The sequence below is a fragment of the Haliotis rubra genome, unplaced genomic scaffold (assembly GCF_003918875.1).
Source record: "Haliotis rubra isolate DU_JTF1 unplaced genomic scaffold, ASM391887v1 Scf230, whole genome shotgun sequence".
Taxonomy (NCBI): domain Eukaryota; kingdom Metazoa; phylum Mollusca; class Gastropoda; order Lepetellida; family Haliotidae; genus Haliotis; species Haliotis rubra.
The window spans coordinates 1307501-1333480 of NW_025766337.1; the positions used below are offsets into that span (position 1 = coordinate 1307501).

Here is a 25980-nt window from a genome sequence, read left to right on the forward strand (position 1 = left end):
CTTCCCCCACCCAACACACACGTACACACACAGCAACACACCTTCCCTCATCCAACACACACGTACACACACAGCAACACACCTCCTTCCCTCACTCAACACACACGTACACACACAGGAAAACACCTCCTTCCCTCATCCAACACACACTTACAGACGCAGCAACACACCTCCTTCCCCCATCCAAAACACACGTACACACACAGCAACACACCTCCTTCCCCAATCTAACGCACACTGACACCAACAACAAAACACCTTCTTCCTCCATCCAACACACACGTATAAACACATCAATACACCTCCTTCCCCCATCCAACACACACTTACAGACGCAGGAACACACCTCCTTCCCCCATCCAACACACACTGACACCAACAACAAAACACCTTCTTCCTCCATCCAACACACACGTACAAACACATCAATACACCTCCTTCCCTCATCCAACACACACTTACAGACACAGGAACACACCTCCTTCCCCCATCCAACACACACTTACACAAACAGCAACACACCTCCTTCCCTCACCAAACACACACGTACACACACAGCAACACACCTCCTTCCCTCACCCAACACACACGTACACACACAGCAACACACCTCCTTCCCTCACCCAACACACACATACGCACATATCAACACACCTTCTTCCCCTATCCAACACACACGTATACAGGCAGCAACACACCTCCTTCCCCCATCCACCACACACGTACACACACATCAACACACCTCCTTCCCTCATCTAACACACACATACACACACAGCAACACACCTCCTTCCCCATCCAAAACACACGTACACACACATCAACACACCTCCTTCCCTAATCCAACACACTCATACACACACATCAACACACCTCCTTCCCTCATCCAACACACTCATACACACACAGCAACACACCTCCTTCCCCCATCCAACACACACGTACACACACATCAACACACCTCCTTCCCTCATCCAACACACACATACACACACATCAACACACCTCCTTCCCCATCCAACACACACGTACACACACATCAACACACCTCCTTCCCCCATCCAACACACACGTACACACACATCAACACACCTCCTTCCCCATCCAAAACACACGTACACACACAGGAACACACCTCCTTCCCCTATCCGACACACACTGACACGAACAACAAAACACCTTCTTCCTCAATCCAACACACACGTACAAACACATCAATACACCTCCTCCCCCCATCCAACACACACGTACGTACACATATAACAGCACACCTTTTCCCCATTAAAACACACACGCACACACAGAACACCGTACCTCCTACAACAAACACGCACATCAATGCGCCTTCTCCCTGAACCCCATCCCCGTTCCCACCCGTACGTACGCACATAGCAACACACGTTTTAGTCACATTATAAGAAATATTATTATATTATGTTTCATCTGGTGAGAGCGTTCGATTGGCAAAATCTCAGTGAAGACTGTGTGAAAGTTTATATCGTGCGAACTTGATCTCTTTGCCATTTTACTCTTTAAATGATCAAATTCCCATTATTAATGACATGTAATTGAGCCCATGACTTCAACAACTTTAGATACTATAATAATAAGCCAGCTCACAGATATCTTTTTTAACGCACGAGCAAATGCTATCGATGATTATATATTTCACTTTTCACTAAAACAAAGAACAAATATATATTTAGCAGGGAATACAACGGAGGAATATAGAAGCGAAATAAATGAATTCGTAGAAGATCTAACAAGATGAATAATATCGATATTTATGGACGTTTTTGTAGTGCTAAGTAAGGGCAGTAATGTCAGCATGTTTGGTATAGAAAGTTCAACCCAACAACGATTATAACAAGCCTCGTATTTCCGTCACGTTCCGCCAGTCACAAATAAGATTAAAGAACATAGAACTGCTCGCTGGTCACTGCCGCGAAATTGCATCTATCTGGCAAGTTACGTCATGTAGTGACGTCATATATCGAGCACTGGGCCATGACACGGCAGGTTTTCGGAGAGGCAGAAGTGCGGGGAATGTGAATCTTGTATGAGATGTAATGTCAGGGTAAGTGAACTGAAAATGTGGAGGCAGTCATCATAAACATGGGTTATTGTTTCGTTTGTATGTCGCCATATCTGTTAAGTTTCATCAAAATGTATAAGATGTTATTTCAACACGTGTAAATACTACGGCAAATATGTATGTTTACCACCCTGGCTGTCGAGGCTATTTTTCTGAGGCACATTTGTTGTCTGCTAAAATGTGAACGTTGTGCAGGAATTCAAGTCGCGAAGCACTGGGTCTGCATGTAGATGTGGGTTTGTGCAGAGATGGAGACAAATCTGTCTTGGAGCTAGATGAATGCATTTTGTGTTGGTCTTTTCATTACTTTCACAATGTGAACTTGTATGTGTTCCCTTCAGACTGTAGTTTAGTCATGACAAACGACACAGAAGAATTCACGAATATAGATTAATGGGGAAAATACAGAAAATTACAATATATGTTGCCAGCTTCATTTCCATAGTTCAGTATTTAATTATTTTGTTTTTAGTTTTATGGGGAAAACATTAACGTTAGTTTCATTTATCTGCGGTCAATATCTATTTCAAACATTTCATTTGGTAAAATGAAATTAAATGGAAAACTTCACTTGAAATAAACCATCGCGTTGTTTGTCCTTAAGAGAACATAGTTATACTAGATTTCTAAGGTAGAAAACAATATGATAAAAGGCGCATTACATACACTCCCCAAAATTATATTTTGGGCAAAGCTCTACTTCTAAATGCGAAATACGGTGAGACGGCGATATCTGGTTTTAAATTGATTTTAAGTAGTAAATCTTTAGTATGTTTTAATTGAAACACATTTCTTGAGATTTGTATGTATGTAGTATTTTCGTAAGTTTCACTTTCGATCAATGTACTGATTAAATCTACAACTGGCATGTATTGTAAAAAAACTAGTTTCTTCTTTTATCTACGCAAGTTACTTTGAAATTCTAAAAACAGCCTATTCTTTTTTTATGCGCCTTTGAAACATAACTATTAAAATTCTTGTTAATTCATGAAAATTAATCAGGTTTCAAGATCTTAATTAGACTTTAACCATTAACAACAGTTCGTAACACCCGAAGAACAAGTAAGTGGTCAGTGACACGATGCTTTGATTGTTGGACATCTACAGACTGTACATTTCAAACAAGGGCGCTTACTTGACTTGACTAACCACATGAATAGCTTGAATGCCCGCACTTATACTGATGGCTTACTTTTGGGATTTGTTGATAAAACGTGATGTTGAAACGACAATCGACCCCAGTTGAATGTTATACAATTTGGTTACACTGTATGCAGAAATACGGACGTTGTGACAGTCTTTATACAATGTATACATTTTTAAACCGCGACGTAATCACAGCGCGGCAGAAAGCGGTAAACAAACCAGCTGATAGACCATGCGGGTTAAAAGAAGGGATTGGAAAAGGCAGGGGCCGTGGGCCATTTTGCACATATAATAAACAATGGCCCATTAAAATTTTGGAAGTTTACTATTGATACAAGGGCAGTGGCCCATTCTAAATTCAGAAAATGGCTAATAATCCTGAAAATGGCGGTCAAAGTTCTCTATCCCAATCCCTGTAAACGTGACGGTAAACTTGGTGCACTTGCAGTACTGAATGAGACCGTTGTATCTGCAGGGAGACCTGTTTCTCTTCTGTTAGAAAGCGACAAGTGATAGAGAGAAGAAAAAAAACACATTATTAACTTCTTAAACCTTTCGTTTCAATGCAATGATATATTATCACCAACATGTTCCATGTTATATTAGTTAAAATTAGTCGTTGAACTATCCATATGTTTTACAAGCAGTGTATGTATTGATAGCTGTCAATAGGGCAGGTGGAACATATTGTTACCATTCTCTGTTAGAATGTAGATTACATGAAGTCTAATCTTCTAAGTATCATATTCTCTCCTCCAGTGTCTGGTGACTTCAAGACAGGGGTCTATCAACAAGCCGGGGATGAAGCTGAACAACATGGAGGTAAAACTTGGAGACTGTCTGAACATTGTGTTTGGTACAGTATAGTAAATTTGTTTGGTGATAAAATAAGTATTAGATACAGACCCAACTTTACTGGCTCTGGGGGTAACTTAAATATTAGAAAACTAGCTCAGACTAATGAACAAACTTGTACCTGATTGTTATTGTTATAGAATTAATCACATGAATGTACTGCGTAGATCTGGTACTTAAAACCATGTGAATATATTGTATAGACATTGTACTAAAACCTGAGTATTTGATGTATAGATCTAGTATTACAGACCAACTGGATATTCACGTATTGACGCAATACTAAATCAACTGAATATATTGTATATAGTAAATATAATGTTGATATAATGTAGATCTGATATAAAGTGTAGAACTCGTTTGTCATTTCTGAAACCTAACTGTTTTTCTTCAGCCTCGAGTGACGTTAAGGAGATGGGGACCACCGCCACAGTGAGAGCAGCTGACGATAGTGTTCCACATCAAGGAGGTGAGAGCAGTAGGCAGGACTGTGGTACTGGAATGTCACGCCAGTTTCAACACTTGTATCACAGATCAGGATAAGTTATTGTTGCACGTCAAGGAGGTGAGAGCAGTAGGCAGGACTGTGGTACTGGAATGTCACGCCAGTGTCAACACTTGTATCACAGATCAGGATAAGTTATTGTTCCACATCAAGGAGGTGAGAGCAGTAGGCAGGACTGTGGTACTGGAATGTCACGCCAGTGTCAACACTTGTATCACAGATCAGGATAAGTTATTGTTCCACGTCAAGGAGGTGAGAGCAGTAGGCAGGACTGTGGTACTGGAATGTCACGCCAGTGTCAACACTTGTATCACAGATCAGGATAAGTTATTGTTCCACATCAAGGAGGTGAGAGAAGTAGGCAGGACTGTGGTACTGGAATGTCACGCCAGTGTCAACACTTGTATCACAGATCAGGATAAGTTAGTGTTCCACGTCAAGGAGGTGAGAGCAGTAGGCAGGACTGTGGTACTGGAATGTCACGCCAGTGTCAACACTTGTATCACAGATCAGGATAAGTTATTGTTCCACATCAAGGAGGTGAGAGCAGTAGGCAGGACTGTGGTACTGGAATGTCACGCCAGTGTCAACACTTGTATCACAGATCAGGATAAGTTAGTGTTCCACGTCATTGAGGTGAGAGCAGTAGGCAGGACTGTGGTACTGGAATGTCAAGCCAGTGTCAACACTTGTATCACAGATCAGGATAAGTTATTGTGAGGGAGTTGAAACAGTAAATACAGAATGTGAAATGTGTTTTCATTCACCAGATAAGCACTGTTCCAGACGTTACAAAATTGACAAAATTTACACCTGACATTCGATCCACGCATATTAGATACAATGTACAATTATTTGCTGTATTGTATTGATAGACAGTGACATCACGTGTACAATGTACAAGTTTCTGTTACAGTGACACAGAAAGACTCCAACCCCCGCCATGTTGACGCCCTCCTTGATGCCTGCTGTGATGGGGACATGGCCGAGGTGAAGCGTGTCCTGGATCTCGGACAGGTAGACGTCAACTATAGAGGAGGGAGGAGCCTGACACCGGTGATGATGGCAGCACTTGGGGGATACAGAGAGATGGTGGAGCTGCTACTGAGTAGAGGAGCTGATGTGTCACTGGTGGACGTGGTCGGTAACAACACCCTTCACTGGGCCTGTGTGGGAGGCGACGTGGGGACGGTGGAGTTGATACTGTCCCAGGACGGGGTGGACGTCAACGCCAGGAACAACGACGGGGAGACAGCGGCCGACGTGGCGAGTGGCAGGGGACATCAACTGGTGGATCTCGTGTCACGTGCTGCTCGGTGAAGTCGTGTGGTGTGGTGTAGACAGTGATGAGGCTGTTACTGACAGTGACGTGGTGTGTGCCGTGCACGTCGTCGTATTTACATTGTGGGACCAAGGTTAGAATTATTGTTGTGTTTGAGGAGAAATAAAACTTGTTGAAAACATTTTCAGACATTTTGTCATTTGTTTTCATGTGGATGTTTTCATGATCAGGTAAGAAGATTGTTGACTGAGTGTAAATACAGATATTATGAGGTTAGTATATAAACACCACATCTCGTAACATATTTCTGTGTTTATTTAATGGCAAATAAGTTTAAAATTATTCTTGAACTATGCAACAATTTGTTTGTTTATATGTCGGTGAACTCTGTGACCTCAGACGAAGCTGATGTGGCGCTAAATGTATAATGACAGTGACGTCACACTGCTGATGACGTCACGCCACTGCGGTCACGGCCGTACACCAATGCGTTGTTTCTCCACAAAATACGATATCGGAGGCACAATGCTGTCGTTACGCCAGAAGTATGCATACGCCAGTACAATGCTGATGTTGATGTTAGTGTCAAAGCCAAGCACGTGTTTCCATATAGATTCACTTTTAAGTGCAAAATACTGCTGCTGAAATTTAACAGGGAGTATTTCCTTGTAAAGTCTTTAACGTTTAAAATAAATTCAACCTTCCTACAACCTGGTGGGGTGGTTCTGTGTTTCGTCCAGTACCGCGCTGTGTTGACGTGGCGGTCCCCAACATGTACACGTGTATATAAAGTGTTACAACGTTCTCATTTCTGTACACAGTGTAACGAAATTGTATAACATTCAATTTGAGCGGATTATCTTGATCAAAGACGAATATATACGTCTTTGCCTTGATTGATGATGGTTTTTAATTGATTTTGCTGACCCGATGTGCGAAATCATAAGTCACACTTGAAAAGAAACAGTAGATCTATACCTCAGCATGGTTCCGTGTCCCAAGCGAGTTTGGATACACAAAACCTTACTTTTTCCCATAAACTTCCGTAGTAACCTTATGTGTTCTTGAACAATAAACAGGGCGTTTAATTACTTGAAAACCATTACACGTACATATATACACAGTTTGGTCTGAGAGCTGAAATAAAAAAACATATTTTGACTTGGTTAACCGATTCTTTTTCTGTGGAATCCTAGAAAGGACATTGTCGCTATGTTGCATTGTCGCGTTGTCAAAAACAAGTAAAGTGAGGTAAAATAAACCAAAACGCGACACGCGACATCGCGACAACGCGACATTTCGCCCATTTGTCGTATTGGCGCGATGTCGCGTTTTGAATAATATTTTTCTATTCCTCCAAATGGCGACACGCGACATAGCGACAATTTTCAAGGTCAAAATATGTTGCGTTGTCGCGCGTCGCCCTAGCTAAGATGTGTAAAAAGAAGTCTAAAAATTCACTAAAACGCGACACGCGACAATGTACGGAAGCGTCCTAGTGCCACAGTCAGAATTTTTTTTATCTCCTAATTAGGAGTTAATATCTCCTTAGGACTTAATATCTCCTAATTAGGATTTAGCTATCTCCTAATTAGGTGATACTATCTCCTAATTAGGACTTAACATCTCCTAATTAGGACATAGCTATCTCCTAATAAGGTGATACTATTTCCTAATTAGGACTTAGTATCTCCTAATTAGGACTTAATATATCCTAATTAGGACTTCATATATCCTAATTAGGACTTAAGGATCTTATAAATATGTATGAAAAAGTCAACCAGTAGTCATTCACTTCTTCTGTTTGGGTTTAGCATCTTGGATGAAGTCATGGATGAAAGCATATGCATTTGTTTCATGTTGGACATCCAGTTTTAAGAAATTGTGTCTTGTTTGGCCCATGTAAATGGCATCATTATCAGCATGAAGACTTTGAAAAGGAAACCAAAACGACTGAATCTGTGTAGGCGAAGACATACTAGTGAAAGAGGTAGAAGAGGTAGAAGAACCAGTGATTACACAGTGTCATTTAGAAAGTGGTCAGATGTAACCTATGTTATACTAGTATATGGGATTACACTTTCTTAGTAAAGTACAGATTCTAGTTCTTTTGTCGGGTTGAGTCCCATCCGGGTTTCGAACCCACACCCTCAGAGTCAGGCACCTAATCGCCAGCGGTGGCTGGAAGTCGCGGTGGGTGAGCCGGCTGACTTCGTGTGCTGGCGGATGGCTGGCGATTGGATGCCATCCTTGATGGGACTCAACCCAACAAAAGTACTAGAATTGTACTTTACTAAGAAAGTGTAATCCCAAATATAACAAATGTTATAGAAGAATCAGGACAAATATGTGGTTACAAGCTTATGCATCTGAAATGCATACAAGAGGGATTCGCTGTCAGTCAAGACACGGTGCGTCTTTGCTGCATTTAGTAGTGGTAGAAATAAGAGTACCAGAACACCCAACGCCAGTGACGTCACCTGTTCATTATTATTTATCCACAGTATCGCATAATCCATATAATCTGTGAGATCAACAGTCATATTTTTTCAGATCGTCATGTAAGCATGCCTTGTCATAAAAACTCAGTCCTTACTGTCCTACGAATCTGTAACAGGCTACATACATACGTCTTCCCAACTGAACAGAAGGCTGTCCCAGGTTTATACATAGTTTTATATATAGTGTAATGTCTGTCCACTTGTATCTTATAATATATTTCGAGTCTTAGCCTGTGCATACACGCCTGGCTATGTACAACAGACGTGACCTGTAGAACTAGGTCAGTGGTTGTAAACCATGTTGATAAAAACCGAAAAAACGTTATCACTAAGTTTTACAGTCATTTTTACACGTGCAATCACAACAATTAATTTAATAATATAGTTCCATTAGCATTTCCCATATTAACCCATTTTATGCACTGATATTTGGTCGTCTCCCTTCAATGACAAGCGATATCTTCCCGAAGATGGTGTAACCAGTCTGGTCTATGGTCATGGGAGAATCAGAGAAGAGCCAATGAATGGAGGTATGAATAGCCCAGAACCTTGTTGTTCTGTCACTGACCTTTTGAGGAGAAACATCAAGACGGATTTCTGTTCTTTGTGTGGAAATACTTATACATGGTCTCATGATTTGAAGACTGACTGACTGAGTTTGGTTTTACGCCGCTTTTAGCATCTTTTCACGCAGATGTTGTAATGCCATGGTCGCTGAAGATCTTTATGTATATTCCATCACCGTGATCAACCTCATGCAAAATGGAAGAATAGAAATAGATGTTATTTTGCAATGACATATGCAAAATGAGTAAAAAATAATAAATATATTCTTCTTCACATACATTGTCAAAAATAAATGGTTGAATTAATCAGTTATGTGTTACACATGTATTAGATCTATTTATTATTGATTACATAATGTGGTAAACAACAATTTTCTAGTTACTGTTACTGGGTGTTTAGTTTATTTCCAGCAAACAACAGGAGAAAATGGGACCAAATCATCGAATTATACGTCATCAACTATGTTAAAATAAAGATGCTAACTATATTCAATCAATGTGATCGTTCAGATCCATGTTTTATGTGTACGATTTTGACACAATACCGAGCTGGCAGGAAATATCAACGCACATGTCGGTGTTGAAAATGGGGTCTTTGTTATTGTAACGATTTTTGTGTCTCGAACCTGCATAAATAACGTTTTCGTACACGGAAAGATTTACGGAAACTGTCAATGTTTACCGAAGAGAGGCCAGACATTTTTTCAAAGCAGAGGGTAGTGCTAATGCGAGGGTCAGTGTTCAAATATCAAAAGCGGGTAGACAAATTGAATACAATGAGCAGAAAGGTAAAAGAATAACTTACAAGCTCAAAACAATGTTTTGTGAAAAACGTAAGTTTTGATTGAACCGCACGTTAAAATAGTCGGGCTGTCCGGTTTTCGATAAGGTTTTGAGTGTAACGGTAGAATTTTCTTAAAAATTCATTTCTTCACCGATCTCGTTCAAATTTGAAATATAGGTTAATCATAACATTAAAAAAACATAATACAATTGCAAAAGTCTAGATTTTTATTTGTATTGTCCAAACAGTGATTCGAACTCCTGTGGTTATATAATGTATTCTATAATCAATATTTTAACAAAGGTTTTAGACACGCGACAATGCGACAACGCAACATCAAAATGTCGCGTTGTCGCATTGTCGCGTCAAATACGTTATAATCGCATTTTAGTCGAATATCGTCGCGTTGTCGCATTGTCGCGTCGCGTTTTATTAGTTACCGCGGAATTTCAAAACTATTACAAGGATGATTATGTTTAGATGTTTTTAAAGGGCTAAGATACACAGGGATCGAACTCAGAGTAATAATAAATGCGGCCGTGAAGTCTGTGGGTTAAGAGTTCTTGGTGAATGGGGTGGATGTATTGAAACTGGCCATTTTGATGAAAATTATTATGATTGAGTAGGTGTATGTTTGAAACGATACAAGTACATGTGTATCACTTGGTATATTATTATTATTATAAATAATATAGGATTCAAATAGAACTGAAAAACAGACGTCACAACACATTATTGTAATGAAATATCTTGCTAATTTACCAAGTTCCCTAAACCTTGAGTGAGTGAGTGAGGAGTGAAAGTGGAGTGGAGCGGAGAGGAGAGGAGTGTAGAGGAGAGGAGAGGTAGAGGAGGAGGAGAGAGAGGAAGGAGAGAGGAGAGGAGAGGAGAGGAGAAAAGTGGAGAGGAGAGGAGCAGAAGGAGAGGAGCGGTGAGGAGACAATGCGACAAATGGGCGAAATGTCGCGTTTGTTTAATTTTGCTTGTATTTGAGAGGGCGACAACGCGACAATGTCCCTTCCAGGATTCCATAATTTTCTGTGTACTGGAAGCTGAACACTCTCCTACCCAGAGTTCCATTGGGCCAGGATAGTACCTCTGCCACAGGCCAGACAGATTCCTCACATCTTGCACAGTCCATGTTATCACTGCGCCTGAGTGTGGAGGTTGAAATGTCACCTACCTGAAAATATCTGTGCACACATTCAGCGTGTTTCAGTCATCGTGTTAAAAAAGGCAGTAGTAGATATTACAAAATGTGGTCAGTCTTAATGACTGGATGGATGTACATTTAAAAAAACATAAACATCTTACACAATATCATCTAATCACAGCTGTCATATGCCTCCATCAGGACTGACGTTTACATACGATACTGTCTCAGGGAGCAGCTAAGTTGTATTTAGTGTAGTAGAACCTGTAATGGGCGTTTTGCTCTCCCTTTTCGCCATTTTAGCCATAATAACTTTCCGAACAGAACTGATTTATGGCAGCAAGCCTTAAAACGAAAGAAACCGAACAAGAAAAAGAGAGCGTGGAAGCTTAGGGCTCGAGCCTGAGTGGAGCCGTCTCGGGTGCAGATCTTCGTGGTGGTAGCAAATATTCAAAAGGGTTAAAAAATGTTTATTGATAGAGCAGTGGTTTGGGGTGTAAACAATTGGAACACGTCTACCGAAGGTATAGCAAGATGTATTTGGTACCGTTGGAAAGCTTGGAATCTCTAGTCTTCCAAAACCATTGTTGCCAGATTTGAAAGTGACAGGCAACAAGTCATTTTGGGGCGTTTCTATGGTAACCATGCTGTGTTTCAGAGAACATAACTGCTACATATAAATGGCTGAGTCTCCGCTATGAATAGTGATTTCATCATTTTTGCGAATGTTTGTGCTGATCCAAGCATCCGATTACAGTTGCTATTCTTACTTGACATTCTATCTTATATCTCGCATCTTTATTAACTGCTGTGTATCTATTAAATACAGCACCGTGTGTGTGTTATTATAAGACACCTCACAGACTTAGCTTTCTAGCAAAATACATCTCAGGCTAGTAATTGCTAAGACACATGGGAGTCATCATGTTTCCATGGTTACCATGGATTTTTAATTGTATCATGGAAATGCATTATATTATGCCTTTATGTAACTAAACATAGATTTCAAGAGTGCTCACAGGTGTCCGTGTGATTCATGACTCCGGTTGATAAAGTACATTTGAAGAAACACCTTCAAGGTCAAACCTGGACTAAAAGTCAATACCGGCAGTTTATAAAATGTCTTAGAGCCGACTGCATTACATGTTCAATTAGTGTTATTCTTTTTGGGGTCCCACTGTTAAATGGTGGGGATCTAATTATGTATGACCTTCAGATATTATAGATATTTTCAAAGGTCAAAGTCATGGTTCAAATGAGTCGATGAATCATGAAAACCTTACTTGACATAATTATGTCAGTGATTGACTTATAACATGTAAGTTGGTTGTTTACAAACAAGAAAATATAAATGTTCAAAGGTCAAGGTTACATGAACATGGCATTATATTTTATTCTCAATCACATGTTTTATACAGAACGCCATTATAACTTGTAATGCACAGCAAAAAATGTGATCACTTCAGACACAAATTGTTGCCAGGACACAAATGAATGCATCTTTATGTTGTATTTTACAGTTATGTAAATATCATCAGATGTAATCATCCCTCACAACATCATTTATAAGAGCACAGGAAAGATCATAATGTTAGACTAACTGGTTTCCAGACATCTCAGTCAGAAAATCAATTTGCAGTGACAAAACAAATGATCTCAGCGATAAAGACATATACCAACAGCCTTTCTGAGCACACTTTTAATGAAGAGAAGTCCTGACACCTGAAAACCCGAAGGACAGAAACTGAAACTGCGTCAAGCTCATATGAAAAACATTTAAACAAATTCTGCCAAGGGTCTCTTTATTGTACTTCAGAGTAAGCTTTTCCGTTTTTACAGGCTGAACCACAATTACATGCACTGATACCATGTGGCAAGCACTGGCACTCTCCTCAAGTTGAGCACTGATCATGAGAGTCAACGCAGTATAGATGGATCAAATCTCTCATTAGGTGCAGCATCTTTCAAGAACATCACAGGAACTATGGAATTTCCTTCATTCAATTTCCATCAACAAGAAGTAGGAGGTGGCAAATCGGCTGACTAACATGGCTGTGACACCACACAAATTGACATCCCATTACATGCTGCCTGAAAGCATCTTAAGTCGGGGGGAAGACACGAGGCAGGCTTATCTGTGGTGGTTGCAGTTTGTACTTGCAGCTCGTCAAGAGTCGTAAATTCATCTCTGACATTTCCATACAGCGCCAGCAACAGTTGGTGTTGTGTCCGAAACAGAGTGAGTTTAGTTTTACGCCGCATTCAGCAATAGTCCAGCTATATGGCGGCAGTCTTTAAATTATCGAGTCTGGACCAGACAACCCAGTGATCAACAACATAAGCACTGATCTACGCAATTAGGAACCGATGACATACTAACCAAGTCAGCAAGCCTGACCACCCGATCCCGGTAGTCGCCTCTTACCACAAGCATGGGTTATTGAAGGCACATTCTAACCCGGACCTTCACCGGTACCGAATTAGAGAGACCAAACTGTTCTAGGCCAGTCAACATTCCGATATGCTTACACGGTGTGTTGAAAGGTGTCTTCTTGCCTATCGTATATATGCAAGATGTTGTGTCACATCCAGTGAACACATGTGCTGTTGATAGACAAAGACACACACTTTCACCCAAGATGTGACATATCTCTAAAACTGGTATGAAGCGCGCTTGGTTCACAGTATTGCCCATGTATCCACAATGCATGTAACACCTTCCTTCCATAAGTCCAAGGGTACAATAGTACAACAAAAGTACCAGGACATCAGTGTCATTACATCTCACCACAGTGCATGATTCGAGGAACTCTCATAGATTGCAAGCGGAATTAGTTTTGGTGTCAGCCTCCTGTGTTGAGAACAAGTGGATGATTTCTTCAATACCTTGTGACCTGACTGATTTGACAACTTTGCCATCAGTGAATCCACCACAAACCATTAGCTTCTGTTCATCTTTGATTCTCTCGTGCATGTTAGAACCAACATAGGAACTTTCATGGTTCACGATTGCTGTTTTGTTAGCGTTGTTGGTAAGACACCGATGATAATGTGGAACATTGCGGGATCCAGATACAACATGGGTTGGTGACTGGAAACAATGGCGCTTTCTAAGAAGCTCAGCAATATCATCAAAGGTTTTGAAATATCTTTCATTGAAGGTCCTGGCATTGCCATGCCATCAATTAGGTATGATGTTTGTGATTTACCTTGTGCATCAGTCTGGAGATTACTGATTCTATTTTCTTACCAAGCTCTGCCTTCTTTGTTTTACATGGTATTCCTTCATTGGTACACAGAGATAGAGGAACACTTGCTAGCTCATGTGTTAGTAGATTTGCTAGGTCAGCATCTCTGTAGATGCAACTGAAAACAAGCACCGGAACAAACCCTCTGAATCTGTAGCTGAGGTAATACTTTCACTATGCTTCTTCCCTTTGCAATCTGAGAAAGTAAATAAGTTTAAGCGAGTGAGAGGCTCCCAAAGCTAACAATCGTCGATGGTGTGTAATCTGTGATCCTTTGTCAATACAGTTGATGAGAGAACACTCAACCTCCTTCCCTGCAACAAAGCCTGTAACAATGCTAATTAAGTCCTTTGGTACAATATTCAAGTCAAAAGGATTCTGCCATTGCTCTTGTTCTCGAATGAAGATAAATATTCTCCTGTTATGTGCCTGGTAAGTAGCCATCTGGTAAGGGCACCCTTCCACAATGTGAAGCCAATTATACCCCCTGTACTTTTGCATCTACGATTGATTGTTTGTTCAAGTGCTTGATCTGTTGGTACCAGTTCTCCTGACCAGAAAAGCTCCTGCTTGTAACTGATCATATAAGTCTGGTTGTGTTTTGCCCAAATTCTTCATTTCAGACACATAGACAAGGGTGAATTTAGAATACAGCGTGCGACCAGCAGCCTGAAACAATGGTATTGTGTCAAGATGAAGATCAAAATCAGCCTCGGATTATCCTAAGTAGCACTAAGGTAGTTGTCCCGGTACGCAAACGTTGGTGACAGTTTTCTTCCTGTTATCCTAAGTTGTTTCGAGAAGTACTACTTCCTCCTGCAGGAGACTAGCGTGCTCTAATGAACCTTGGCTGCCGGGAGCAAAACGCGGATGGCACAGATTTCTTTGATGAAGAAGCAATGCGGTATCCGGTCCAAAAGCCTCTACGAACTATGGTAGACTATGGTTTCGAGAAGAACTACTTCTTCCTGCAGGGGACTAGTGTGATCTAATGAACCTTTGCTGCCGGGAGCACACCGCGGATGGCACAGATTTATTGGATGAAGAAGAAATGCGGTATCAGGTCCAAAAGGCTCTACGAGCAAACCATGAATGATTTTGGTCGACATCTTTTCTAGGCTGGACAATGACGATGATGATGACCTCCAGGAGGAAACAGAAAACATCGAGGAGCAACAAGAAGAGACCCGTCTGGATATACAGAAGGTGGCACAGATGGTAGAATCGACTCAAAAGTTTACTTACATTTCGATAGCCGCCATATTTGTCTGGAAGGTTGTCCATAGGACCTGGAAGCACTGCTCACTGGATGATCGGAACACCGGCCAATGAAAAGACAGCAATGCCCAAACCTAGGGACCCCTTCCACATGGCGAAAAAATAAAAAATTATGTGTGCTTTCATATGCATGCTTGCAGAAGCTATAGCAAAACGTCTGCCACTGCCACTTCCATATCCTTGGACCAGTCAAACATTGTCTCATCCCCGTGGTGGTGGTTCTGCTTTCCCCGCTAGCTGCTGGAAGATACAAGAATCTTTCCCGTATGGACAATTGTCCACCAATTTGTCGAGGAGGCGTTTGTATTACAGGTGCCAGAAGAGGCAGTCACTGTCGTACAGTTTCTCTATGTTTGAGATACAGTAGGGATCATGATTGTTTCAGCACCTCGAGTGGGAGAAGTTGAGTAGGGGGAGTCGTTGCGGGCCGGGAATGTATAGTTTATCTCTGTTTTTCCAGAGAATACAATTCTTGCTCCAAATGCAGTGGTCTGTGGTGCCGCATTTGCAAGTAGAGTTGTCGAGCTTGAAGAGGAAACGCACCAGTGGTAGAGTGGCGAGGCAGTTGGTGCATCTGTGTTGTCTGTGCTCAGTTTCCAGGCAGTCACTGTCAAGAACGAGTCTGAGTTTGTCCACTCAAGGTCGAAGTTGGTTGGGTGGGTAGAGGCAGACAAAATGGCTTCGACAAATCGCCGAGAGCACAGCAAATAGGGTTCGAGAAACTGTTGAAGAATCTGCTATCACTCCAGGATTTGTTTCTCTCTTTCGGAAAGGAATAGATGTGGACACTTCTCTAGCAGGGTCTTGAAGCCCTCTGTCATATTGGAGGTTTCTTGCACTGGATTTGCATATATCTGACTTGCGATATGTGGTACTTCTCTTTGCTTTCCGAGGGACAGACCACCCGATCAGATCTCGGCATAGGCTTCATCGGATAGCTTGGTTCCTGGCATTTTTGTCTATATATTTACCCCCCTACATGTCTCTAATTAGAGTGCACTTCTCTTATTGTAGAAATGTAGGATATTTGTTGGCAAAAGGAAGTACCAATCCTGGTAGTCCGCTCTAGTAACTGAAATGTCTCGAAACGTGGGCTTTTTGGTTCAATTGCAATTTGGTTGCCGAAAGTCACCGGTGCCTTACAGATTTTATGGCTCCTATAAAATCTATCACTGAATCGTCCGCACCACGCACAAAAGAGTAAACACTACCTGACCAGGTCAGCGTGAGGTATTTGTACCATGCAGGTGAACACGAGGGAGATAGTAGAAAACGTGCTATGGATCAAATATGGTCGATGATATCAAAGATGACGAACCCAATCTGTATTATCTCGATGACGAGCCGTGTCGAGGATTCGTGCGAGGGGAATTACAAATTGTACCTCATGACACGATGCTACCTGACTCAAAATCATAGTTTCACGAACGTCGCATGATGGTCCACCATCATTCACCAATATTTTGTACTCGGACAGGGGCGGTAGTTCGCAAGAATATCGCTATTAGGGGACCTGTCACCGTACCGCTATTCCCTGTACTACTTGCAGAGTAGTGAATACCTTAGCTAGATATGTTGGTGATGCATGGATAATTGGCAAGAACCTAACAGTTGCAACAAGCACATTTCTAGTGGTGAGGAAAGAACTGAATGCAGACCATGACGGAATATGTTCTTCCTGAGAGAGACATTGAAGAAGTATCCACGAGAAATCTTGTCTTTCTGATGATTTGTAACTTAGACATTGCTGAGTGTTATCATTAACAGCCAGACAAGGTTCTGGACGCATTGATGGCTTCTTGAATATCACAATGTTCTGTCCCATTCCAGATGCCTCTAATTCACAGAGGGATTTCTTTTGCAGTCAATCAATAGGTGGGACATCAGCAGAACGGAAATTCCGTTGATAAATAACCATCGCCATGGCGTATGTTGTACATTTCCCATCAATCGTTTCCTCATTCTGATCGAAATTGTCAGTAGCTGCATCCACCAACATCAGTTATGTGGTTCTAAGAAAAATAGGGTTGGTGAGGGTAGCCTAGTGGTTAAGGTGTTCACTCGTCACGCTGAAGACGAGGGTTCCATTCCCCTAAAAGCGGCGTAAACCAACTCACTCACTAAGAAAAAAAGAATTGTAGATACATAAGAAATTGTTTTTAAAAAACATAATGATCTACTTGACAAAATGGGGGTGGGGTGTGTGTGTGTGTGTGTGTGTGTCACAACAGTCTATAGCACAGTCTCTACTGCCTAGCCCTCCCTGCAATGCTGAAACCCAAAATGAAGTAAGCCTACATATACCCCCAGGTCCCATCTGACTGGGACTCCTTTTCAATTTACCTGGGTTTATTTTTACTATCAAAATGATGTGTATTTATTCAGGGACAGAGCGTCAGTCGAGGGTGGCAATGACATCCCTCTATAGGTATAGGCATCATGTTTTGTTTAGATATGAGTCATTGAGAATGATCGAGCTGGTCACATCCGATGCGTTAAACACAGGCCAGATATATCAGTAGTTAAATCATGGGCTCGACTGGCTCGTCTTAGTCACACTCTGTGTCAATACGAACCGCTGAAGTCTTGTCAACAGGTCTCCATGAAATGCTGGCCGTGCAATATACGCTCTCGTGTAGCCTGTAGTACGCTTCTTTTCATTGGACGATATTTGTGTCAGCACGCGGATGTGTATCTATTTATAGTGTGTCAGGCAGCGAGGGGTCCAGCACTGAAAAGGTGTCGAGATTCGACAGCAGTTGAAATTCCAGTAAGTTGGCACATGAGAACATGGAAGTTCTGTTGGTGGAGTTGTCTGCACTTTCAGTCTGGCTGCATGGTGGCGTGGGGTGTACCATCGCTCTATACAGGTAAGTAACCAACAGCCTGACAGGTACACAACTTAAAGAAGTCTCCATATATAGGTCACTATGTTAAAGTACACGGGATTGAACCAACCTGTAAGGAATGTTTTAGACTATCATTCGAAAGCTTATTTGAACAGTATCACGTTTCAGTAGGAATGGTGGTGATATACCAGTGATGATAATCATTGTGAACCTAGGATCCTGGCATACCTTTGGGAAACAACTCGACTAGAACAAACTGCAGCACCTTAATCCAGTACACCTAATGAACCACCCCTCAAACTCACAGCCTGCATGGGGACATTTCATATCAAAAGTGCTTTGCAATTTGTCATGAAAAACGTTTAAAGACATAAGATAACATAAAAATATCACAAGCCAAAGGTGAAGGTCATATTCTTTCTTCTCTCCAAACCTCTGCAAATTAATGAATGGGCCCTGATTTTTTTTTCACATTTATACTAGTAATCTAGCTGAATTGCAAACATTTCTCAATCAATGTCTTTGAAGTCCAATGAGATTTAGACAATAGAATAGATTCAGGATACTGAGGATGGTGTGCGGATGGAGGGATGAGCATGGCAACCTCCTTGATGGTGTAAATATCAATTTGGGATCATATCTGCCCCTGTGACACTAGATTTACTCATAGACTCACCGTTGTCCAGCAAAACAGAAAGAAACAGCACCATGGGTTTACTGTTATACAACATTTGCTGTTCAATCTGACGCACCGTTTCCCTTGTTACCCTGTCAGCCACATCACCTGGACCCACAGCACATTCAGGAAGATGGGGCTTCCTGGACCAGCCCCAGGAATTCTGGGAAATATGGCAGATTTTGCGAAGGATGTAAGTATCAGACATTACTTCACTGTAGTGAAATTGAATATTATAATCAATAATATCATTTTGTGTACTTCTGTCATGAGCATGCGGGTCAGATCCATGCAGGAGAACTTGGAAGTTATCAACAGAACAGACGATTTTGTCAAACATATTTAGAGCATGGGGGAGCCCATGTTTTGTGTGTTGTCACATGCCTCCTTCTAGGAAAATCAATATGAACTAATTAAAACGAACTTGCAATTTGAACAGAGAAATTATGTTTTCAAAAAAATAATTGTTTATAAGTTCCAAATCTATAATTGTTTATAATTCTCTCTCTCTCTCTCTCTCTCTCTCTCTCTCTCTCTCTCTCTCTCTCTCTCTCTCTCTCTCTCTCTCTCTCTCTCTCTCTCTCTCTCACACACACACACACACACACACACACTTTAGGTCAGAAGGCCCTCATTGTTATTTGGTTAACTCTCTGTTTCAACTTTCAGGGAGTAGCGAAATCTGATGTTAGGTACATTAACAAATATGGACGTGTCGTTGGGTAGGTTCCAATATTTGTGTTACTCATTAATAATAATACACATCTATTGATACATACATCAGTATGTCAGTCAACCAGTGATGTTAATGTAAATATTAAACATCACTACTTTGTTTTAAAACTGTTCATTTTTCCAAAAAGGATATTTCTTCAGGTCAGGAATAGAGTAATATATGTAAAATTCATACACCACTTTCTTAATATTTTCTTTTGATTAATATTTCTGAACAAAACACACGTGTTCAATTGACAAGTTATTGGTATCTTACAATATTTATTGATGTGTTCAATTGACAAGTTATTGGTATCTTACAATATGTATTGATAAATCAGATGTGAATTGGGAATTTTATCAGTTGAACTGGTGGTATAAAACAATCAACACCAGTGCTTAATGTGATAACCTACAGATGCAGATATTGTGAAAACCAGGGTCAGTTTCAGTCATCACAACTTACTAGTATATCAGATTATTGAGTGCAATAGCAACCTTTTTCAAGTGTTTGTTTTATGACAAGTGATACGACTGGCTAACACAAATCAGCTAATGATATTTACTGTATTATCGAGGTTTCTCATTCTTACAACATTCGGCTTCATCTGCTAACGAAAATAACAGAGATGTTGCGAATGACAAAAAGATAAACGTCCAGATTTAGTTGACATCGTTTTGATCTGTAAATGACGTAAGATTTTGATACTCAAACACAAAACTGATTTACAAGAAATTACTTAAATGCAGCCTATGAGCGCATACAGATAATTTCTTTTGCATCAGATCCAAATAGTATGCATGAATTACGCAATGCCGCAGCTTGAACACTGGTGTACGATTCCCCCTTTAGTGATAAACAGATTATATTCATCAGATCGTCCCAAATTTGCGTGTGATGTACACACCCATTTCATACAGAATATTTCCAGTTTTATTGCTCTAAATTAAATAGGACCATATTGGTTTGTTTAATTCAGCTTAATGTTCACAAACTTGAAATTGATCTTGTGATTCCTGAAAGAGTAAAGTTTGTAGCTCATATAAAAAATACCTTGAACCTTGTCCAGCTCATAGCCACCGTAGGCAAAGTTACATAAAGCTTAACTTCTACATAGTTTCAAATATTTGGAAGTTTGATACACTCCTGTCGTCACAAGACACTTTTTTTCAATACCCATTCAGAGAAGTATTTGTAAAACGCTGTTGGTATGCATTTTTTATCTTTGATACAACGCAATTCTGTTAAAACTAAAATAGTTATAAAAAACCCAAATGTTGGATCGTATACTGTTTGCACCAACATTGTATTCTTCAGGCTCTTCCATGCGCGGTACCCGGTGATGTTGATATCGGACCCGGAGACGGTGAGGGACATCTGCGTCAAACAGTTCGCAAACTTCAACAAGAGGGCGGTAGGTATCAAGAACTTGGGTGAATGTCGGGATGAGCAATGTTACTGAGGGTCACACTGACACTACTTTTTTAGTAGTTCAAGTTACTGAGGTTTTGCAGAATAGGTTGATTAACATTAATTCTTCAGGGACAAGCAAACTGTATTTCAAATTGAGAATTGATTAAGCTATGTAATAAACATTATACATGGGGGTTTTTGCAGGGAAAATCTTTGGTGAATCCCAATGATTGCATCAACAATGAATGAAATCATTTTATGTAATTTGTAACAGTACTTTGTAGTTGCAAATCATTGCAACAACCATTTCCAAAATTGAAAAACAGTGAAGCTATTGTCATAAAAACAACAGTCAGTGTTAAGCTAAATATTGTCCTGAACTAGCCAATCAGTGTTAAGCCAACTATTGTCCTGAACTAGTCAATCAGTGTTTACCACACTGTTGTCCTGAACTAGCAAGCAGTGTTAAGCCAACTATTGTCCTGAACTAGCCAATCAGTGTTAAGCCAACTATTGTCCTGAACTAGCCAATCAGTGTTAAGCCAACTATTGTCCTGAACTAGCCAATCAGTGTTAAGCCAACTATTGTCCTGAACTACCCAATCAGTGTTAAGCCAACTATTGTCCTGAACTAGCCAAAAAGTGTTAAGCTAACTATTGTACTTAACTAGCCAAAAAGTGTTAAGCTAACTATTGTACTGAACTAGCCAATCAGTGTTAAGCCAACTATTGTCCTGAACTAGCCAAAAAGTGTTAAGCTAACTATTGTACTGAACTAGCCAATCAGTATTAAGCCAACTATTGTCCTGAACTACCCAATCAGTGTTAAGCCAACTATTGTCCTGAACTAGCCAATCAGTGTTAAGCCAACTATTGTCCTGAACTAGCCAATCAGTGTTAAGTTAACTATTGTCCTGAACTAGCCATTCAGTGTTAAGCCAACTATTGTCCTGAACTAGCCAATCAATGTTGAGCCAACTATTGTACTGAACTAGCCAATCAGTGTTAAGCCAACTATTGTCCTGAACTACCCAATCAGTGTTAAGCCAACTATTGTCCTGAACTAGCCAATCAGTGTTAAGCCAACTATTGTCCTGAACTAGCCAATCAGTGTTAAGCCAGCTATTGTCCTGAACTAGCCAAAAAGTGTTAAGCTAACTATTGTACTGAACTAGCCAATCAGTGTTAAGCCAACTATTGTCCTGTACTACCCCAATCAGTGTAAAGCCAACTATTGTCCTGAACTAGCCAATCAGTCTTAAGCCAACTATTGTCCTGAACTAGCCAATCAGTTTTAACCACTCTGTTGTCCTGAACTAGCCAATCAGTGTTCAGCCAACTATTGTCCTGAACTAGCCAATCAGTGTTAAGCCAACTATTGTCCTGAACTAGCCAATCAGTGTTAAGCTAACTATTGTCCTGAACTAGCCAATCAGTGTTAACCACACTGTTGTCCTGAACTAGCAAATCAGTGTTAAGCCAACTATTGTCCTGAACTACCCAATCAGTGTTAACCACTCTGTTGTCCTGAACTAGCCAATCAGCACTGTTGTCCTGATCTGCCAATCGGTGTTTACCACACTATTGTCCTGAACTAGCCAATCAGTGTTTACCACGCTGTTGTCCTGAACTAGCCAATCAGTGTTAACCACTCTGTTGTCCTGAACTAGCCAATCAGCACTGTTGTCCTGATCTGCCAATCGGTGTTTACCACACTGTTGTCCTGAACTAGCCAATCAGTGTTAACCACGCTGTTGTCCTGAACTAGCCAATCAGCACTGTTGTCCTGATCTAGCCAATCAGTGTTAACTACACTGTTGTCAGAGATAAACCAATCGGTGTTAAACAAATGCATTTCGTCTGATATGATGTGATAGGTCCCCTTGTTCTTTTTGACTGTTGAAAGAGACGACTGAAAAGGGGATTGTAATGGTGAATGTGGGGATTGAGTGTTTATTTCAGTGATGTTCCCCTTCATGAAGTACGTGTTTGAGGCTCTAGATGTGGGGATGTTGATTGTTTCAGTGATGTTCTCCTTCATGAAGTACGTGTTTGAGGCTCTAGATGCGGGGGTGTTTATTGTTTCAGGGATGTTCCCCTTCATGAAGTACGTGTTTGACGCTCCAGATGTGGAGTGTTGATTGTTTCAGTGATGTTCCCCTTCATGAAGTTTGTGTTTGAGGCTCTTGATGTGGGGGTGTTGATTGTTTCAGTGATGTTCCCCTTCATGAAGTATGTGTTTGAGGCTCTAGAAGTGGGGGTGTTGATTGTTTCAGTGATGTTCCCCTTCACGAAGTACGTGTTTTAGGCTCTCGATGTGGGGGTGTTGATTGTTTCAGTGATGTTCCCCTTCATGAAGTATGTGTTTGAGGCTCTAGATGTGGGGGTGTTGATTGTCTCAGTGATGTTCCCCTTCATAAAGTACGTGTTTGACGCTCCAGATGTGGGGATGTTGATTGTTTCAGCGATGTTCCCCTTCATGAAGTACGTGTTTGACGCTCCAGATGTGGGGATGTTGATTGTTTTAGTGATGTTCCCCTTCATGAAGTTTGTGTTTGAGGCTGTAGAAGTGGGGGTGTTAATTGTTTCAGTGATGTTCCCCTTCAAGAAGTACGTGTTTGAGGCTCTAGATGTGGGGATGTTGATTGTTTCAGTGATGTTCCCCTTCATGAAGTATGTGTTTGAGGCTCTAGATGTGGGGGTGTTGATTGTTTCAGTGATGTTCCCCTTCATGAAGTATGTATTTGACGCTCCAGATGTGGGGGTGTTGATTGTTTCAGTGATGTTCCCTTCATGAAGTATGTGTTTGAGGCTCTAGATGTGGGGATGTTGATTGTTTCAGTGATGTTCCCCTTCATGAAGTATGTGTTTGAGGCTCTAGATGTGGGGGTGTTGATTGTTTCAGTGATGTTCCCCTTCATGAAGTATGTGTTTGAGGCTCTAGATGTGGGGGTGTTGATTGTTTCAGTGATGTTCCCCTTCATGAAGTATGTGTTTGACGCACCAGATGTGGGGGTGTTGATTGTTTCAGTGATGTTCCCTTCATGAAGTATGTGTTTGAGGCTCTAGATGTGGGGATGTTGATTGTTTCAGTGATGTTCCCCTTCATGAAGTATTTGTTTGAGGCTCTAGATGTGGGGGTTTTGATTGTTTCAGTGATGTTCCCCTGCATGAAGTGTTTGTTTGAGGCTCCAGATGTGGGGGTGTTGATTGTCTCAGTGATGTTCCCCTTCATGAAGTATTTGTTTGAGGCTCTAGATGTGGGGGTGTTGATTGTTTCAGTGATGTTCCCTTTCATGAAGTGCGTGTTTGAGGCTCTAGATGTGGGGGTGTTGATTGTTTCAGTGATGTTCCCCTTCATGAAGTGCGTATTTGAGGCTCTAGATGTGGGGGTGTTGATTGTTTCAGTGATGTTCCCCTTCATGAAGTAAGTGTTTGAGGCTCTATATGTAGGGGTGTTGATTGTTTCAGTGATGTTCCCCTTCACGAAGTACGTGTTTGAGGCTCTAGATGCGGGGGGTGTTGATTGTTTCAGTGATGTTCCCCTTCATGAAGTACGTGTTTGAGGCTCTAGATGCGGGGGTGTTGATTGTTTCAGTGATGTTCCCCTTCGTGAAGTATGTGTTTGTGGCTCTAGATGTGGGGGTGTTGATTGTTTCAGTGATGTTCCCCTTCATGAAGTATGTGTTTGAGGCTCTAGATGTGGGGGTGTTGATTGTTTCAGGGATGTTCCCCTTCATAAAGTATTTGTTTGAGGCTCTAGATGTGGGGGTTTTGATTGTTTCAGTGATGTTCCCCTGCATGAAGTGTTTGTTTGAGGCTCCAGATGTGGGGGTGTTGATTGTCTCAGTGATGTTCCCCTTCATGAAGTATTTGTTTGAGGCTCTAGATGTGGGGGTGTTGATTGTTTCAGTGATGTTCCCTTTCATGAAGTGCGTGTTTGAGGCTCTAGATGTGGGGGTGTTGATTGTTTCAGTGATGTTCCCCTTCATGAAGTGTTTGTTTGAGGCTCTAGATGTGGGGGTGTTGATTGTTTCAGTGATGTTCCCTTTCATGAAGTGCGTGTTTGAGGCTCTAGATGTGGGGTGTTGATTGTTTCAGTGATGTTCCCCTTCATGAAGTGTTTGTTTGAGGCTCTATATGTAGGGGTGTTGATTGTTTCAGTGATGTTCCCCTTCATGAAGTGTTTGTTTGAGGCTCTAGATGTGGGGGTGTTGATTGTTTCAGTGATGTTCCCCTTCATGAAGTGTTTGTTTGAGGCTCTATATGTAGGGGTGTTGATTGTTTCAGTGATGTTCCCCTTCATGAAGTGTTTGTTTGAGGCTCTAGATGTCGGGGTGTTGATTGTTTCAGTGATGTTCCCCTTCATGAAGTGCGTATTTGAGGCTCTAGATGTGGGGGTGTTGATTGTTTCAGTGATGTTCCCCTTCATGAAGTAAGTGTTTGAGGCTCTATATGTAGGGGTGTTGATTGTTTCAGTGATGTTCCCCTTCACGAAGTACGTGTTTGAGGCTCTAGATGCGGGGGGTGTTGATTGTTTCAGTGATGTTCCCCTTCATGAAGTACGTGTTTGAGGCTCTAGATGCGGGGGTGTTGATTGTTTCAGTGATGTTCCCCTTCGTGAAGTATGTGTTTGTGGCTCTAGATGTGGGGGTGTTGATTGTTTCAGTGATGTTCCCCTTCATGAAGTATGTGTTTGAGGCTCTAGATGTGGGGGTTATGTCAGTGGCACCCAGAAAGTTCTTCTTTGGTTACATGAACCGAGTGGTGGAGGCCAGGCGGAAATCGGAGTCGGTAAGTGCTCCAGGTCGTGATCTTTTATTCACTTTGGGTATAGTAACTGTTTGTTTATGATATAGTCATACAATCATACGATGTACTCTGCATCTGGCTGTTTTCCTAAGACTGTGAAAT

General features: G+C 41.2%; 2 protein-coding genes and 2 long non-coding RNA genes across 12 annotated transcripts in view; 2 read left to right on the forward strand and 2 right to left on the reverse strand.

Annotated features, from left to right (window-relative positions):
- Positions 1-1101, reverse strand: part of LOC124278067 — a 1480-nt gene extending 379 nt beyond the window's left edge. The window contains exons 1-3 of one of the 4 annotated variants that reach the window (XR_006898961.1): positions 1049-1101; positions 259-742; positions 1-214 (exon numbers count right to left, since the gene is read on the reverse strand). The exon at positions 1-214 is cut by the window's left edge and continues 379 nt beyond it. This is a non-coding gene — a long non-coding RNA (uncharacterized LOC124278067). Of the gene's footprint in view, positions 215-258; positions 850-1048 lie in introns of those variants that run through there. The other 3 variants (XR_006898963.1, XR_006898964.1, XR_006898962.1) reach the window with 3 other exon arrangements.
- Positions 1-6064, forward strand: part of LOC124278064 (ankyrin repeat domain-containing protein 1-like) — a 104142-nt gene extending 98078 nt beyond the window's left edge. For 4 of the 6 annotated variants that reach the window (XM_046713819.1, XM_046713820.1, XM_046713815.1 and 1 more), the window contains 3 exons: positions 4001-4063; positions 4491-4565; positions 5518-6064. In XM_046713819.1, the coding sequence (XP_046569775.1) occupies positions 4001-4063; positions 4491-4565; positions 5518-5921 (542 nt within the window). In that variant the 3' untranslated portion in view covers positions 5922-6064. The remainder of the gene's footprint in view (positions 1-4000; positions 4064-4490; positions 4566-5517) is intronic. The other 2 variants (XM_046713817.1, XM_046713818.1) reach the window with 2 other exon arrangements.
- The window catches only part of LOC124278065 (interaptin-like), a 280656-nt gene that overhangs the window by 124961 nt on the left and 129715 nt on the right, over positions 1-25980 (forward strand). The gene's annotated exons all lie outside the window — the stretch shown is intronic.
- Positions 5319-22236, reverse strand: LOC124278073. The gene is made up of 3 exons (XR_006898970.1): positions 22226-22236; positions 13045-13050; positions 5319-5508 (listed from the first exon to the last, which is right to left on the reverse strand). It is a non-coding gene; the product is annotated as an uncharacterized LOC124278073 (long non-coding RNA).